The 19083-nt window shown below is 48.5% G+C and overlaps 1 protein-coding gene across 2 annotated transcripts in view; it reads right to left on the reverse strand.

The window, feature by feature from the left end:
• The window catches only part of PNPLA7 (patatin like phospholipase domain containing 7), a 136644-nt gene that overhangs the window by 10001 nt on the left and 107560 nt on the right, over positions 1–19083 (reverse strand). For both annotated transcript variants that reach the window (XM_054220302.1, XM_054220301.1), the window contains 6 exons: positions 16430–16546; positions 10433–10502; positions 8545–8661; positions 6008–6156; positions 4353–4505; positions 1529–1636 (listed from right to left, as the gene is read on the reverse strand). In XM_054220302.1, the coding sequence (XP_054076277.1) occupies positions 1529–1636; positions 4353–4505; positions 6008–6156; positions 8545–8661; positions 10433–10502; positions 16430–16546 (714 nt within the window). The remainder of the gene's footprint in view (positions 1–1528; positions 1637–4352; positions 4506–6007; positions 6157–8544; positions 8662–10432; positions 10503–16429; positions 16547–19083) is intronic.

Here is a 19083-nt window from a genome sequence, read left to right on the forward strand (position 1 = left end):
CACACCCGACAGAGGCTCATCTCTCGCCGGTGACAAATTGAGGTTGAGGGCAACTAGCTCAGCTGTGGGCACCATCCACGCCTCGACTGCCGGGCTCACGTCCATCCCCGCAAGTACTGCCCTTCCTCACGCCACCTCCCTCCTAGCGAAAGTGCTCGACCACCGACATCGAAGAGCCGCAAATCCTCAATGTCATTTTTCACCTCTATTGACTTTCCTTCCCGAGGCCCACTACAGTTATGATACATTTTGGCAATCACTTAAATTATTACTGCTCATTTCCCCATCTCTAAAAGACGATAAAGATGAATTGCTGGGTAAAACATGAAGCTTCTGTAGCACTTGGGTTTTAAATCAGAGGAATTCAAAGAAGGGTGAGGATAACAAGCCAGTATTTTATAATACTGTACCCAAGTCCTCAAAAAGTTGATAACTGTTTCTTAAAAACAGCTGAAAACTTCCCCGCCAAGACGTTCAGTCAGCCCAGGGAGTTACGAACCAACTCGAGAAGCTGACCTCAATCCTTAAACTGCAAACCCAAGAGAATTTTATCCTACTTTTAAGTAGAAATCTTAACGGGACTGGACCCACACAGCAACACTATGTAGCCTGTAGATAATCAGGCATTTACCAAACCGCACACGAACTGCTGGGGGTGTGAAGTGGGCAGAGTGAGGTGCGTGGAACCCGGTGCCTCGGCAGCGCCGCAAGATTCCACGGAGCCACAGTGACGGCTCTACCGAATGTCTTTTCTAATAGAGGAGTGAGGAAGAAAAGCAACAAAGGAAGAAATCTATGGCTTTGCAGGGATTTTAACTCCTGGCTAAAAACACATCTCCAGCAAGGGTTTAATCCAGGTTTTCTGGAAGCATCTGAGCACCTCAGCAATGGCTGAGATCAATACCAGCCATCGCCATTCTCATCCTCCGAGACGAGCATCAGGCAGCTGGTGGGAGAGCGCCACTGCTCCGGCAGACCAGCTTCTAGTCGCAAGAACAACATCCAGGCACCACCGAAAGTTTGCGGCACAAGAATAAATGAAAAATAATTCTTAGGGAGTTACTCGTTCCTACCCAGCATTACGCAGGGAGGCAGAGGCCACAGGCGTGTGCAAGCGATGGGCGCAAACGTGGCCCATCGCCCGACACCACGGACCATCCTCTCTCGCAGGACCTGCTCAGCCAGCAGCTTTTAGCGCCCTCAGGACTGCCCAGGAACCCCGGGAAGAGACGAGAAAGCCGGGCGTGTAAACGCGTATGCATCGGCGGCGCCTCTCAGACAACGCTGGTTACTGGTGAGCATCCTGCCTTCCTTCGAGGACAGTCGTGTTGTGGGTGATTCCAGGTTCTGAGAAACGGAGTATGCTTTTTTTTTTTTTGCCTAAAATACAGTTTTAACTAATGCACGCATGCTCACAATAAGGACTTGAGGCAATCGATCATTCTCCTTCCCACCCCGGAGCAGCAGCCCGCAACCCGGCGTGCGTCAGTAGCTCTGCCAGAACAGCGCATTTGAACCCAACACTTACATCAGTTTTGGATTTGCACGTCTCTTGCCTGTCTTTTAGCATCTTGTCAAGGACTCCACTCCTGCACCAGACATTAAATACCGTTTTCCCGTGCTGATATCCCACTTCCTGGAAAAAAAAAAATAAAAAAATTAATAGCTACAAAACCATTATGTCACATTTTTTGCAAACCAGCAGGAAATCCAGAGGTCCACCCCAAAGCCAGGATGTACTTGCGCTACCTTCCAGCTCCACAAGCTGTTCAGCCTAAGAATTAAGGGAACGATTAAGGAAACAAGGTGCTATTTTAAGTCCAAATGCTAACTTGCCCTTTGACCCCAGGGTATGCAATGAAAAGTGCCACCTGACACAACTATTTTTACAGCAGCGGCTTCGCGCAGGCTGCTCGCGGAATAACGCCGTATAAAGAGAAGCTTAGGGCGCCTACGGATACACCCTTCCAGTACTGGCTCTTTCCTTGGAAGAAGGTAACACCACACATTCATTTGTGTCTTCTCCCCTCTTGGCTCAAGAATAGCCAAGAAAAGAAAACTTTTCTAGCAAAAAAAAAGTTACCGTAGGGCACCCGGCTCCAAAATCGCTTGCAGTAAGTTAAGGCAGACAGCACCGAACATGCAAGCGCCAGTTTGCCGGAACAGAAAGGATGGATAATGGCAACACCAAACCCACAAACTCCACATCCCTCTAATTTAACAGTATAAAGTATCTGCACTTGGAACAATAACATTAGGATGGAAACACCAGAAAAAATAAACCCATTGCTCCAAGTTTTCCTCTTTTTCTAACAAGACGGTAGAAACTGTGTTGAAAAATCAAATCGAAAGGACAGAGCAACAGGTGCCGGGAGCGCTGGATCCTGTTTCCAGCTCTGGCGCTGGCAGCACGCACTAAACCTCCGGGCGCATGAAGCCCCAAGTGCTGGAAGCAGCCCCAGCCGAGCTGGCACCGTCTCTCCGCTGGTTTCTGGACCGGGGTTCAAAACGCGGCAGGCGCTCAGGCTGGAATTCACCTCTCGGAATCCGTCGCAGCTTCTCGGACCAGGGTGGATGCGGCTGCTTGGGAGGAAAAGGGACCTGACAGCTCTACAGCCGGCTGGGTCAGCCTGCTCCAAAATAACCGCGAGAACCGGAGCTTTGGGAAGTGACACGCAGCCGACTTACCGCTCTAGGAGATACAGAAGAGGAATTTTGACAAGAGGAGGGGATTTGGGGATTTTTGTTCTTTTGAACGTGCTGGTTATACGGTGCCCATTTCTATTTTCTGTAAAATCCAGGTACACAGCTGAAATAAAAAACCCCACTACTTCATAGCCTCTAACGGCAAAGGAATGCCCAGGATGCCCTTTCCTTTAAGGTCAGCACAGTTTAAATCTTCCCTGTGGACAGAAGTTATTTAGCTGTGCTGCAGGGAATGAAGGTCCAGGAGGGTGCTACCCTCCGCACCCGCAGCCTCTCGGGCCAAGGACTTGCTCACAGAAAGTGACGTCTTTGAGAAACTGCACTTTTCTCGAGTTTTATTCCACTGAGAAAAAAATGTGCCTGGCGTCTTTAAATCTCTTTAACAACATCAAATTAGACAGAACGATGATGTGACAGCTTACGGTCTGTCACTGTGATGAACTACCAGACCCCTCCATCGAGGTTTTCGAAATGGCCAGTCACTCCATCTAGCGAAGGATATTATTTATCAGCGAAGTTTTAGATCCACCCTTGCAGACAGCACTGTTTGCCCAGGAGCTGAGAGACACCAAATATCCTTGAGAAAATATTTATACTGGGGAAATCAGCCGGTGGTTTGGAATAGCTGCAGTCCTAAGGACCCTCCCAAATGCGAATGTGCAGGGCTTAGTGGTATTACTGGTTTTGTTTAGTATTTGTAAGACGGTATTAGAGAAATCAACCTGCAGCCTAATGTAGGTTCTCACTATGTCTATAAAGAAGATCAACTTAAAGGAAAATTGGCGGAGGTTGGGTTTTTTTTCCCAACCCAGGAGAAGAGCAAAGCCATGCAGAAATACCTGAAAATGCAAGATGCCTGCATGGCTGAAGGAGGCGAAGAATGGAAAAAGACAGTAAAATAACTTCCTCGACAAGAGACAACGGGCCAGAATTGCTATCATTAGCTCAGCCCGGGCAGAGACGTTTTTTGCTGCGAATGCTGAATTCTGTCACTAAGACAATTCAACTGCACATCTGGAGGCGGTTCCCCCCGTGCTGGTTCCTGATACACAGACAAAACTAAATCCCAGAGACGTGTAACCTGGTCCTACCCTTTTTCCAATGCCCTTCCACTGACATTGGTGCCATTTTCCTGATACTCTATCAGGTGCAGAGGAATTGCGGACGACATGTTTTATTAATAGAAGTGTTGAAATGTTAACCGAGCCGGATATTTTAGCATGTTGCCCTCCATTTCAGTGATTCACGGCCTCCCCTACAGACTTCTTCAAATCTTTCATGCGACAACAAGCCACATAACAAAGGGAGAGAAATGACACCATTTGACAAACCCCAACCACCCAAAGCAGCTCAGACACCCAAGAGTTTTTACCAAGCAGCTGAGCAAGAATTGTCGTGAAACACAGCGAGGCAACTGATCCCTTCGCAGCTCATTATACAATCAAGATTACTGACTCGATTTCTGCTGTTAATCCAACCTCACAGCCATGACATCATCCCACAGCATTATTTAGCGCCAATTATTCACCCTGTGCCAACTGACTTCCCTTACCCTCCAACAGCTTAGGCACTAATTAGCGCCACAAGCCCGCAGATTTCTGCGGAAGGGCAATCTGGGGGAGCTGCCTTCCCCAGGAGGCACTTACACAGATTTCATCGAATTTCCCGAAGTCGAGGGTTCTGTAGCGGTCGATGGGCGGCCGGATGTACTCGCAGTAATCGCTGTTCTTCACCATCTCCAGCTGCCGCACACAGCAGACGTACGCGAGCCGCGTCTGGATCTCTGCCATGTTCAGCACCTGCCGAGGAGCCCAGACGCACCACTCAGGGTTAATTCAGAAATTTCATTTCAGAATACCTTCTGTATTCAGAATGGAGAAAAAGCAAGTTATCTATCCTTTTTTTTTTTTTTTTTTTTTTTTGCCCAGGAGCACACAAAAGCCTGCTGAGGCCTTCACACACCAGCACCTCCATCCGTTTCCCAGGCAGTGTGGACAGGTAGCCAACGAGTCTCCATAACCTGCCGCAGAAAGGGAATTGCCTTCAAACGTATTTCTGCGGTTCAAGGCTGAACTGAGTCTTTCATTCCAGAATACAGCGGTACCTTGAGAGAGAGATCTGTGCTGAGGCGAGAGGGACGCAGTGATTCTCACGGCAGAAATCAGTGATGATCTCTACAGTACCAGGGCCGAGATTTCGCAGAATGGTTGAGGTCAACAGGGACCTCTGGAGATCATCTGGTCTAACCCAGTCCAACCCTCCTGGCTCAAGCAGGGTCAGCTGGGGTAGGTTGTCCAAGACTACGTCCAGCTGAGCTTTGAATATCTCCACAGATGGAGACACTACGATGTCTCTGGTTGGCCACTCTTTCACCACCCCAGAAAAAAAAAAAAAAAAAAAAGCCTCTTCTGGTGTTCAGAAGGAATCCCATGTTTCCATCTGTGCCTATTGCCATTTGGGCAGTTGAAATATTTCACTGGGCACCTTTAGAGAAGAGTCAGGGTCTTCCATTTTCCCCACCAAACACTCCCACTGCATGCTGGGAGGAGCGTGGCCAACCCTGCCAAGGCACAGCAGGGCACTCCACAGCGGCGCCAACTCCAAAAGGCCACTTCTCAGGGACACCAGGCCTTTTCGGGGAAGGGAGTTATCACAGAGAAAAACTTTAGATTACAGAGCAGTACCCACAGTTTGTAGTATTTTCCGCAGCTTCGGGAAGTGCAAGCAAGTATTTAACGTCCAATTCCAACAGGGGAATGTGTTAATTGTGGTTGGGAGGGAAGAAGAAACAACAGTATTCACTTGGGGAACAGCTGCAGAGCCAGATAATTTAGGAAATGCAGAATAAGTAACAGAGTTGGCCTGACTGCATGCAACGTGGGGGAAAAAAACCCAAGCATGCTCTGCAGCCCCGCGTTTATCAGTAGTGGTAAAGTTAATTACTGCCTAGCACTAAAATCTCCCTAAATCGAGACTTCAGAGATATATAGGATAGAAACCCTCAACTGGACAAAGTTACTGCTTTTGTTGGTAAAATTTGTAAATCCTGACCTTATCAAAACTTAATGCACCTCTAAGAAAAGGTTTCTTTGCTCTAACAATTCTACCATCGCTTTCCCAGACAGGGGCCCTCCCATGTGACTGCCTTTCCTTTGGTGTCAGGGCACTGCCCAGCTGTCCATGGTGAGAGCTCAAACCAAAGGACGACGGTCTGTGACCAGGCTCATTCCCTGAAGGAACACGGGGAAGCTTCCTGCTCCAGCCACAAAACCAGCTGCCACTTCAATATAGTCTACAATACCTTCACTTTCTCGGCCAGTGGATTCCACCTCTTCCAGAGCAGCCACCAGCCCGACAAGCAGTCGCCGTAGTTGGTGAGGTCTGTCTCATCCCGGCTCCCCACGTCAATCGCAATCACCACCTTCGCGCCCATGGACCTCGCGACATCAGCTGGTGGGAAGGAAGGTCATATCAGTACCAGCGCTGCCGACCCTGGGGCTGCTCAGCCAGAGTTTACGGACCTACAGCTAGGGAGCGTATAACCCAACATCGTACCTACCACGAGCGTCTCTGAAGAGCCTCAGATATCAACAGGTTGAAACAGTTGGGGGGGGTTCAGCCTGGAGAAGAGAAGGCTCCGGGGAGACCTTGGAGCCCCTTCCAGTCCCTCAAGGGGCTACAGGATGGATGGGGAGGGACTCTGGATCAGGGAGTGTAATGATAGGATATGGGGTAACAGTTTCAAACTGAAGGAGGGGAGATTTAGATTGGATATCGGGAAGAAATCCTTTGCTGTGAGGGTGGTGAGCCCCTGGCCCAGGTTGCCCAGAGAAGCTGTGGCTGCCCCATCCCTGGAGGGGTTCAAGGCCAGGTTGGACGGGGCTTGGAGCAACCTGGGCTGGTGGGAGGTGTCCCTGCCCAGGGCAGGGTGGTGGAACAAGATGGGCTTTAAGGTCCCTTCCAACCCAAACCATTCTGTGATTCTTTGATTTGCAGCAAATCTGATCCCCCTCGGGGAGGTCCCACCCTGCCTGCTCCATCATAACGCAGAGAGCCCAGCGTGCTGCCGCTCTACACCGACCGAGTCCCCGCGTAACCACAGGGTGAGTTCCCATTGCTGAACTGCTGCAAAACATCCTTCTGGGGTACATTTTGCCCCGGATGGGTGGGATGACCTGACTCTCTCTGAGGCCATGCTGTCACCAACGTGAAGGCGGCAGCAAAACCGTATGGCAGGGAAGGGGGAAGAGGTGGGACACGCACCGCTGGGTTCCACAGTTCCACAGAGTAGGCATGCTGTGACGGAGCACATTAAACCCACGTTAGCTGTCCCGTGTGCGGTTCTCATGAGAACGAAAGCTGTGGGGGACGTGCAGGGAGCACAAGTGGCAGCTGGGCTGAAGGGGGGAGTCAGCAGCGCAGGGGTCAGCCTTGGGCAGAAGGCCATGAAGGGAAGGAGCAGCAGCGGAACCCGTAGCAGCAGAGGCTGGGAGGACTGCGGTCTGAGAAAAGCTTTGGGAGCCAAGAGGAAGATTCATATTTGGAAGTGGGAGAGAAATGAGGCAACATTTCCTACTTCAAGGTCAGGAAAAGGACTCGCTGCAGTCTTTGGATTCGGGCGAGGATTTAGGGAAGTGCCAAGGGAGGGAAGAGAAGGACATGTACCTCACGGAGTGAATTTATATTTCTTCCACACCCCCAGAGTCCAAGATAGTTGCAGTTTCCAGAACAGTTATGCGTAGGAAAACCATAGCTCTGAAGAGCCAATTTAGATGCTTAATTTAGATACTTATTTAAATCAGATCTGTTCTGTAACTTGGATTTATTTTCCTGGGCTTGTTCAGCCTATTGTGTCCTTTCCAGCCAGTGTCACCCGCGTGTGTGCTCTTTGCCCTCTCCAATATGTGCAGGTGGAAGAGGTTCCTCCATTTGCAATTCATACTTTTGCTTACAGCCACAGAGAATGCTAGATGCAGATTTAGGGGGACAGTTTTGTCTTATTTCCGTTTCTGATTTTTAGGCAAATCCAGCCATGATGGGAAAACGCAGTCTGGGTGTGTCTGGAACATGTAAATGGCTTTAGCTGCTCAGATGCGGAGTCTCTAGTTTAGATTCCTTCCTCTTTGTACACAGTTGCAAGGACACCACGCAGCTCTGTCCTCTCTCGGCCACCTTCCTGAGCCCCCCGCCTTCCGGGGCTTTCCGACCGCGATGACAGTCCTGACATCAAACGCACCCCGAACACACACAAGTGAATTCACACGCCTTGGGCCCTTTTGGGTTCTGTCCTCCCAACACCCCAAATCTCCACATCGCCCTTTTGAACGCCCCAAGCGCCCACCTCTGCCACGAGGTAGCAGCTCACCGCGACACCCATGCCGTCAGTCAAACCCTTCAGACCCTGGGGGACACCAGTCTGGACAACGAAGCGTTAATGCTGCTGCTTTCTCAGAATTATTTCCTATTCAACTGAGACTTTTTGAAAAGAAACTCAAAGATAGACTATACATTTGCAGTTTAATTTCTGCTCTCTCCTTTCAGTGAGCACTGAAATGAATTCAAAATTAGCTTGGAATTATATGTTCAGAATATGCCTATTAGGAAATACTTGGTAACAAAAAATAGTCTTAATAAAGCCAGGACAAAGCAAACACCTAGGAAACTGAGAACAATGGCTCCTGGTAACCATCAGGAGAATAAAGGTGTCTGCAGTATTTCTCCTTGCTTCATTTTTGGGGGGGAAAAAGCAAAAAAAAAAAAAAAAAAGGACAAAGTTGTGCAGGCTGTTTGATAGTCTGTGTTCTCGGTAACTTCTTCCCAACGGATGTGTGCACCTACCAGGCAGGTTGTTGATGTAACCTCCGTCCATCAGGAGATGCCCGTCCTTGGGGTCGCAGAGGGGAGGCATGTACCCAGAGAGGGACATGCTGGCACGGACGTACCTCCAGAGAGAGCCTGCAGGAACGGGAGGGAGGGAACGGCAACGGCATTAATTACTGCCGCAGAGGTGGGGTAGGCTTTCGCCCTCGTTAAAATAACGGGGAGAGAGAGGCTGTCCTGAGAATACCGTTAGAAAGTTATTAAAGCAGTTTATTATTTTCTATACCATAATCCTGGTGAGGGGGAAACAAAAAACCCCGGGCCATGCAGACACACAGCCAGGCAAAGGCCTCAGAAACCACCGTTTTAAGCCCACGCCTCATATTTATGGCCTTCAAGGAGATTTCGGCATATGCCTGACTGCAGGAATCATCTTTAGTGCTTTGTTGAGCCAACGCCGATAAGGAAAAGAAAAGGCTTCTCCGGGGACAAAGGGATAGAAAGAATAAGCAGATTGAAGTGCAGCTAAAGCCGTTATGTTCTACAGAGATCCACAAAAACCAGGCTTTTAGCAGGAGCTGAACATGAAAAATGTATACTGTGGAAGACCAAAAATTCTGTTTTCCCTGCTCTGTAACAAGCAAACATTTTCACTCGTAAAAGCAGCGTGAGTACGTGGTGGCGATCTTATCTCTTCTTAGGACATTGCTGTTAATAGGGCTGTAAGGAGAAAATTATAATCTTTTAAGCTGTTAGAAACAGAAAGTTTAATCAAGTAGAAACTGATTGGATCTGTTTCCTGGAAAACATTCTGCTTTAAGGCTCCTATTTAGTTATTTCTCTATTAACATTTGCATCAGCTGAATTGAGGAGACACCGCGTTTCCAAAGAGGCCAAGAGTCTCGTCTGAGAAGCGAATCTTTAAAATATCAAAAATAAATAAGACTTGCAGTGTTAGCTCAATTCTCAATAATTAACTACGCGGTGCTTCAAACAGCAGCTCTTTCCAGCAAACCAGGAATTGATTTTTATTTTTTTTTCTTTTCCTTTTAAAATACTTAGCGTTCCCTTTCTAATTATAACCTAAGCCCTCCTTCCGTTTAGCACAGGTCAACGCTGGCGGATTTGGGCTTTTTTATTAATAGCTTTAGTTGAGTTGGAACTTGCACCCAAGGAAAATGCTGACTTCTTGCCAGAAGACAAGACGAAACCAAGAGGTTCCTGCCCTAACAGCAGGAACGGAGAGTCTTAACCTGCGCCGGCTCAAAAGACAAAACATCAGAGACGTGGCAGCAAAGGCTTCAGCTGCCCACGGAAATATCTGGGGCAGCCGGTGGGTTTGTCCCGGCTTCGCTGGAGCCTGAGTCACGGCACCGTTATCCCAAATAGACGAAAGCTAAAGCAGGTGTCCCACGGGGCTGCCACCACGTCCTGGCAGCAGAGCCCACAGCTCCGACCTTTCTCCTCTGTTCCGCCAGTAAAGTACGTCACAGTTTTCCACCGGAGAAATAAAGAGGACTGGACACAAACGAGAACCTAACCCAGCCTCTGCTTCCAGCACAGGAGTCTCTTTGTTGAGAAAACAGCTTCAGTTATGGGGAATTTGAATCTTAAAGTGTTTTGGCTGCGTTACGTCTGATTTATGGCTAACACACCCGCACTTTGCGGGATGTTTTAAGGAAACAGAATGGTGCCAATGGACCCATTTTCGTGAACACAGCATCTCATTTAATTTCTTCCCAACAGCTCTGTTCCTTGTTATCTGCGTACCACCACTCTGGTGCTCAGCAAATAACAGAGGAGGGAGGAACAAAAGGAAAGACAAATTTCAAGGCGATGAAGATCCCAGGAAGAAGGGGTGACACTGAATCTCACACCATTATTTACAGCCCGCCTACACACTCACCGTCCGTGTGGACCCTCATGGCTGAGGCAGTGATATCCGTTGTGATGGTGAAGTAAGGAATCCACAGATCCTGCAACAGAGGAGGCCCCAATTTTACTAAATCTGTCACCTTCCCTAACACAAACCAAAGCAACAACCCCCGTGTCCTAACGGAGCGAGCTGCAGACACACACACCTGCATGGATGGAGAAAAACCCGTCAGCCTCATGTTTAAGTTCATAAATTTGTTTCTTACGCAAACATTTTGTTCAGAACCAGGGCAGGCAAAAATCCTTATTTCCTTTTTTTAATAGCAAGAAACACTTGTTGCAGAAGACTGTCCGGCACACAGAGCAGCACAGAAGCCTCATCACTCAAACCACAGACCACCTTCTTTCTGGTATCTGTTTTTCTTTCCAATGAAGCGTGGGGGTCTGATGCCAACTCTCACCTAGAGAGACCCCTAGGCTGTTTACTGCTGGAGGACAACGTGAAAGGAAGACTTACCTTTTATATATTCGGTTCTTATCTAGGTCACTAAATAACTGCTGCTTTTGGCCTCCCCTGGAGACCCGACCCTAAGCTAGAGACACCTTTGATCTCACCCAGTGCAGCCATTCTTGCATTTCACCCAACTGTTTCCATTCAAGGTGGAGTTCATCCAGCACACAGAGCAAGTCTTCCATAATCGCATTCACCATGGATGAGCACACAACTGCTCAGCTCTCCCTAACCCCAACCAAAAACCAGCAGGCAGCATCTTCCTTGCCTCAGCTCCTGAGCCACCAGAGCCCAAGACAAAGAGGGAAGAGCACAAGTCACGGCCTCTTGACTAAGGGACATTCAATTTGTACCTTGTGGTGATGAAGCCAGGGGTCATTTCAGCAGGAGACACAGAGCAACGCTGCCGAGACCCAAAGCTGCCTAGACTCAAAGAGGACAACCCAAATCTTTGCAGCATTCCCTATAGGAATAAAGGGTCCTGCAGGGTAGATCTTCAAGACGACCTCAACGTAGATCTTCAAGAAGGTTGATGGATGGACCACTCGCTGGATAAGGAACTGGCTACATGGCCACACTCAAAGGGTTGGGGTCAATGGCTCAATGTCCACATGGAAACCGGTGACAAGTGGCGTTCCTCAGGGGTCAGTACTGGGACTGGTGCCGTTTAACATCTTTGTCAGTGAAATGGACAGTGGCATAGAGTGCACTCTCAGCAAGTTTGCCAATGACACCAAGCTGTGCGGCACAGTTGACACACTGGAGGGAAGGGATGCCATCCAGAGGGACCTGGACAGGCTGGAGAGGTGGGCCCATGAGAACCTCATGAAGTTCAACCAGGCCAAGTGCAAGGTCCTGCACATGGGTCATGGCAATCCCAGGCACAAATACAGGTTGGGCAGAGAATGGCTTGAGAGCAGCCCTGAAGAGAAGGACTTGGGAGTGCTGGTGGATGACAAGCTCAACAAGAGCAGGCAATGCGCACTTGCAGCCCAGAAAGCCAACCGCATCCTGGGCTGCATCAAAAGAAGTGTGGCCAGCAGGGAGAGCTGGGGGATTCTGTCCCTCTGCTTGGGTTGGGGGAGACACCACCTGCAGTACTGTGTCCAGCTCTGGAGCCCTCAGCACAAGAAGGACATGGACTTGTTGGAACGGGTCCAGCAGAGGGCCACGAGGATGATCCGAGGGCTGGAGCCCCTCTGCTGTGAGGACAGGCTGAGAGAGCTGGGGGGGTTCAGCCTGGAGAAGAGAAGGCTCCGGGGAGACCTTAGAGCCCCTTGCAGTCCCTGAAGGGGGCCTACAGGAAGGATGGGGAGGGACTCTGGATCAGGGAGTGTAATGATAGGACACGGGGTAACAGTTTCAAACTGAAAGAGGACAGATTTAGATTGGATATCAGGAAGAAATTCATTGCTGTGAGGGTGGTGAGGCACTGGAACAGGTTTGCCCAGAGAAGCTGTGGCTGCCCCATCCCTGGAGGGGTTCAAGGTCAGGTTGGACGGGGCTTGGAGCAACCTGGGCTGGTGGGAGGTGTCCCTGCCCAGGGCAGGGGGGTTGGAACTAGATGATCTTTAAGGTCCCTTCCAACTCAAACCATTCTGTGATTCTGTGAAGACCCCAGAGGTTGCTTGGTACGGAGAATGGTTGACCTAAGTGCTTTACAGGTCTATTCAATGGGGCTAGACCAAGCCAACAAACCCTGCTCCCAGCAGGGGAAGTTCTCATTTTTGTTTCAGCCATGTCTGAACTCACATCCCTCTGGCTGGAAGAACTGGCCTCCCGGCTGTGGAGGGCTCTGTTGGAGAGAGGATAGTTTTGGAACGTCTCCATGGTGCCCAGTGAAAGCGCAGCCTGCAAAGGGGAAGGAGAAGGACTTGCCTGAATAAATTGAACTTACGCCCAGAGAACAACAGCTGATGGTTCTCTGTCAGTCAGCAAAACTGAATCAAGACTGAAGAGGTTAGACCTGCTTTCCCAGCCAGCCTCTTTGTTAACGGGACAAGGTGTCCGGGTCTTCTCTGGCACAGCTCTGATGTGCCTCAAACTCAAGCCGAACAAGGGTTTGGGTTCCAGCTATCGGTACGAGCTGGGAAGCGCTCCCTCTCTGCTCAGCCTCTATTTCTGGTGTAAGTTTCTGAGCTGTTCAGTACAAAATCCCGAACTGCCGAGAAGGAGGGTTTTTTCGAGCGAGTTTAATCTCTTAAGCAGCTCTGCAAAGACGGAGGAATCGGGGAGGACTAACAGATGCTGCACAAGTATTACAACCCATCTGGTATAAATGCCATGGGAGGGCGGATGAATAAAGTGTGACTACGAGAGTATTAGGGGTGCCTCTCCATGCTAAAGATACTCTGATGATTGCAGATCTCCGTGCAGCAGCCACACTTCAAGCAAAAACAGGGGAGCGGGGAAAGAAGTCTATCTGGCTTCATATTCATGCAAACACACGCACGAAAGAAACTAACCCAAGGCCCACCAGGCAGTAACAGACTGCATTTCTCAGACATCATTTCATTTAATTTGGGGACGGAGCGTTATTCAAGTCTGAAACAAGACCTGATAAAAATCTGTTCCGACTCCTCATACCTGACCCTCCCGCTGCCATGACTCGCGAGAGCATTTTGTGCTCCTGGTGTGGGGGATAAAACCTCCAGGGCGCAGCGCTCTGCTGGAAGGATGGGTAGTTTCAGAGGAGCAATAACTCTGTTTCTTGAGAAATCTCTTTCAAGCGCCCTGCCCTGGATTTCTGCATGTTTTGCTGGCAGAAGTTACACAGGCTGCTGTCGTGGACCGCCTCTGGCTGACATCTGCAGCAGCAATCCCGGGGGTTGCTGGTAACCAGGGCTACCCCACAAACAGCGCTGTGGGAATCGGGAGACACCTATGTTACAGGGGATGTTAGAGAGCAAATTTAAGAGAAAATGGAAACCTCCCTCCCTTCCAATGTCAGAAATAACAGCTCAACTTCTGCTCGGGTGCAGAAGAGGGATGAGGGCACGCGTGGGAAGTGCAGGAGAGCCACCCCACACCCACGGGTAGGAAAAAGGAGGATCTGGCCCAGAGCTTCCTAATTTTAAGCTTTTATAGAGACACAAGGGTCAGTCCTCACCCCAGCCCCTCGGGGAGGAAGGTCTCAGGTTCTGCTGCCATCACTGTGGATCCCCCCAGGAAGGGGCAGTCGTGGCCGTGCATCCAGACACAACCTGTGTTTGTAACGAACTCTTATTGATTTGTATTTCCAGCTGGAAGTGGCTGCTTGCCACCCACCCCCCTCCAAAACCACGCCAGCTACTGAGAAAAGATAGATGTTTGCCGTTTGGATGCTTTGAAATAATGCTTTAAGAAAACATTTGTTCGAGGCTTAAAGCATCTTAGTTCAGCTTCTGTTACTTTACAAGTGACCCTTTACACTTCGGCAGCTTTCAATTTCCAGCTGTCCAGTGACACGAGCGGTGAACCCGTGCCGATAACACGAATGAAGGAGTAACTGCCTCTGTCCTTGCAAAGCCACACGGCATTTCTCCTTATTTATCTGATGGAAGCCATCCAACTTAGCCTGCGACCCCCAGCACGTGGGCAGAGATGCCTCAGAACTGGGGTTCTCTCGGACAGAACCTTCCTGTGACCGCAAAGTTAGAACAGATCATCCATCTCTGGAGCCCTCAGCACAAGAAGGACATGGACCTGTTGGAGCGGGGCCAGAGGAGGCCACAAAGATGCTCAGAGGGCTGGAGCCCCTCTGCTGTGGGGACAGGCTGAGAGAGCTGGGGGGGTTCAGCCTGGAGAAGAGAAGGCTCCGGGGAGACCTTATAGCAGCCTTCCAGTCCCTCAAGGGGCTCCAGGAAAGCTGGGGGGGGGCTGTTTGCAAGGGCAGGTAGCGATAGGACGGGGGGCAATGGTTTAAACTGGAGCAGGGCAGGGTTAGATTAGCCATGAGGGAGAAGTTCTTTACACTGAGGGTGGTGAGACACTGGCCCAGGTTGCCCAGAGAGGGGGTGGAGGCCCCATCCCTGGAGACATTCAAGGCCAGGCTGGATGAGGCTCTGAGCGACCTGATCTAGTTGAAGATGTCCCTGCTGACTGCAGGGGGGTTGGACTGGATGGCCTTTAGAGGTCCCTTCCAACCCAACACCTTCTATGGTTCTATGACTCTATGATACAACTACAGCTGTTAAAAATCCTAAGGAAGGAATCGACTGCATCTTGAAGGGAAGTTCAATAAACTGACTGCTGAAATCCAAAGCAGTGATAGACAGACAAAGGGAAGCTGGGGCCACCTAAGCTCAGAGGAGATTTTCTTCCATTTTGTTACTTGCTCTTTCTCAAAGCTCTGCCCAGCGTCACCTACAGCCTGATGCTGCCACGTACCATCCACAGCTCACAGCACAGAGAAGACCATGCTGCGCACCCCCGAGAAGGTCCCAGTGCTTTGCTAAGGCAGCTCCTTGGCTACGTCAAAGCAGAGAGGAGCTGCGGTAGTCACCGGACAACCACACATCTTCCTATCGGGCTCGGCTGCAACCAAAGACAGGAGCTGGAGTGCTTCAGAGGGGGACACGCGTGATCAAAGACCTGAGCGCGTGGCTGCTGCTGTGGAAATAACTAAACAAAAATAATTCCAGTCTCAGAAGGACTTATCACTCTAAAACTCCCAGCGCCGTCCCCTCTGCACAGCAAAATGCTATTTTAAGCCACATGATGATTAATCACTTACTTTCATACTCACATTTAAGTAGGGAATGTTTTAGATTCTTTTTAATAAACGTATATTTAAAGTATATACAGTGTGAATTTGCTACATAATCTTTCACCACGAGGATTCCAAACACAGGAACAATTTGGTTAAAACTGCAAACGAGGTAAGATTGCAAGACTACCCAAACACTCCCTGAGCTTGGTGATCCGGGAAGGCCACCATGGACAACGCGCTTCACAAACTGCTGCTGCTGAGGGATAGAGGACAGGCGGGATTCGGAACGCGGCCATCAGCGCAGGCATACAACCATACGACGTCTTGCCATTGCAAAAGGTCACCACGTGAAAACCAGGACACACCACACACTGACGTTACTGCAGTTTTCAATTGGTTGCTCCTAAAAGCTCACTCTAGCTTCAAAAATAAAAATTACAAAAAAGCCAAACCCCTTGCTACCCTCTCCAAGCCCTTCTTCTGGTGTGCCCTAAGGGTCTCTTCTGATTTGCAGAAAAATAACGACAAAACAGTCTCAGCAATTCTACTTCAGGGACAGAATTTTAACTTCTGCTCTCAGACAACGGGATCCCTTTGTCGAACAGAACAGAAGTAGCTACAAATAATCCACTCCTTGCGTTTTCCAAATCCACCAAAATGAAAGTACAGGCTCCTTCCTATATTCATGTAACATCACATTCACGGTTTTAACATGTTTTCAGTAATCCCCCAGCCCCGTATCTCATATGACCACGGAAGAAAGCGATTTCTGCTGCAACAGATACAGTGACATCATTTTCTGTATGTAAAGCGAACGAGCAACCTACCTCTATCTGCTTATCTTTGAAGATGTTGTTGATGCTGCTGTTAAAAGCCGCTCCAGAAAACATAGAGGTTATTGGATATGTCAAGTCTAGAAAAGTCTTAAACACTGAGTTCATAACCTAAAAAGGAAAAAAAAAAAAGCATTTAAAAGGTCAATATATGCAAGGATCCGTATTAATGTCTGCATTAATGTATGCAATTTGAGAGACATCACATTCCAGATTCTATGGCCAACACGCTGGAAGCACTGCCTGTCTAAGTACAAAAGTCGCCAAGGGGACAGAAATACAACTACCAAAACTACAACCAGAAACTCCTTGTACGGTGTCAAATTTAAAACAAAAAGCAGCAAACTTTGTAGCCAGTTTGCATTAAGGCTATGGAAGAACGTACATTTGCGTTGCTTCGCTTCTACCCATAAATCAAAACGTCCCTCTAAAGCAGTGCGCACGGGCACCGGTCTCTGCCTTAACAAATGTACATGAATCATACAGTTTAATTCTTGATTTATTTTTTTTCCATAGCGAAAAAGATATTATTAGTTATCTCCCTCTTCATCATCCTTTCCACAGCGTACATGTGGTTCACTGGCATGAAAAGGAAATCATAAATCTGTACTCCAGGAATCTATATCTTCATACATCTCTTCTCATTTGGGGATCCCACCTCATTTTTCTTCCAGTCTTAAATCTTGTACCTGCCTCGGTGGAAGCACTTACAAAAAACCCGTATGTGATTCTCTGGGACTGCAACAAGGTTAAGTCACTCGCACGTTAAAGAGCTTTAAATCCATTTTTTATGTATTGGTGCCCGGTATTTCTCATTCCCAAAGCGAGTTGCTGTGCTCTCCGCCTGCTGCTCGGCAGCCAGGGTTGGGTACTGCCAGGGCACCCCGTGGCAGCTCCGTAACCCAAACCGCACGCGGTTTCCCAAAGCCCAGAGATACTCATTCCATTACGGAAGAGTGGCAGGCACTGTCAGATGTGTCTCTTCTAATCACACCTATACTGTAATTAAGCTTTCAAGGATTCTTTTTTTTTATTTTCCATTTCGAGCGCACTAACCTACAAGATAAAATGATGGAAATACCTGAATTCTATGGCATTATGGCCCCTGTGTTGGTCCCACAACCGTGGGACCAACCAAATCCATTCCTCAAATCCAAACCATTCTGTGATTCTATGAAATCCTAATAAATCCTAATAAATCCTAACAAAATTCAACGCCTAATATATTACATCATACTCAGTTGAAATGCAACAGAAGATGAAAAACCCCAATTAACTCATTCGCAATTAAATAGGGTTTCCCTGGATGAAGCATTTCTGTTAGATGAAATATCTTCTCTCTCCAGGCGTTCTCTATAATTTAAGAAATAACTTAACAGCAATATGGCATCATACCCCGCCAGAAAGCTGCAGCCTCTAAACCTGCCGCCTATTAAAGGATCTGAGGTCAACATCTGGCCTTTGCTTTCCTCTAGCAACGACTGAAAGACGAGCAGGATTAGCCTACATCGCCATGCCCAGCTGCCTTGAAATATATATTAGGTACCTGCCCAGAGAATACATGTCCAAGCATATAAAAAAAAAAATTTTTTTAAAAATCCTTAAAATCAAGTATATAAACAGGAAACATGGTAAAACCTAAAAGTCTGAGCACAAACCCAATAATGAACCCGTCCCCTTCATTCGCATCCTTGCTGTAGGTCGTGACGGGGCGAGGACAGCCGGCCAACCCGACTGTAGAGACACTACCCGCGGCTTCCGAGTTAAATGGAATTAGTGTTGTACTTCAAATAGGGATTTGGTCTCTGACATTACTTAGAATGATTAAATCGGGGAAAGAGGCATTTATAAAAAGTCCTTTATTTAATACTGAAGAAAACTCTCCAACTCAGCACCAAATACCGGGCTACCCTTGCTGCAAATGATCTTTACAATGCTGAGCCTCTACATTTTCCCCTGCTATTAATGCTCGCGGTAATCTTGTACATGAACAAAATACTTCTAATTAATGGTTATTTCTTAATATTCTCATTTCTCATAACCGGAAGATGCCCTTTTAGCTGACGCTGATGGCCAACAGCCTCCCTCAGCCTTCCAAGAATAGCTGCTACCACCCACCATTCCCGAGATAAATTAAGTTAAAGATCAGGCTTTGGAAAGGCGGCCAGAGCCTCCCCACGGCTGCACCGCTGCGTTCCCCGCTGCTGACCAGGAGCTCACGGGCCATCGCCGGCCTCTCCAAGGAGGACACGGCTTCGGCTCCCGGCAGCCGAGCGATGGGGAGCCCAACCTGACGGCATCTCTCCCCGTTCCCCTGGAGGAGAGCGGGTATCTTGCAATTCTTCGTGAACTTCTCACGCACTTTCCTTTCCACAGCTCCGCTGCAAGATGGGCTTTCTTATTAAAAAGACCTTCAGTCCTAAAATTATTTTTAGCTCCCCCATGGTATAACTTCAACAAGGAAGGGACAAGGTTCTTCTGCTCACAGAACAAGAGCAAACGCACGTGATGATGGGCAAAAAAAGAACCTGAATTGTGCTATTTCATTCTTTGATGCAGAAGGGCTCCAAAAAAAAAACAGGATAATCCCAGGATTTTTCAATGTTCCTGAGTATTAAAAAAAAAAAAAAAAAGGTATGGGGAAAACT

This window comes from Rissa tridactyla, chromosome 14, assembly GCF_028500815.1.
Source record: "Rissa tridactyla isolate bRisTri1 chromosome 14, bRisTri1.patW.cur.20221130, whole genome shotgun sequence".
In the NCBI taxonomy this organism is placed as follows: domain Eukaryota; kingdom Metazoa; phylum Chordata; class Aves; order Charadriiformes; family Laridae; genus Rissa; species Rissa tridactyla.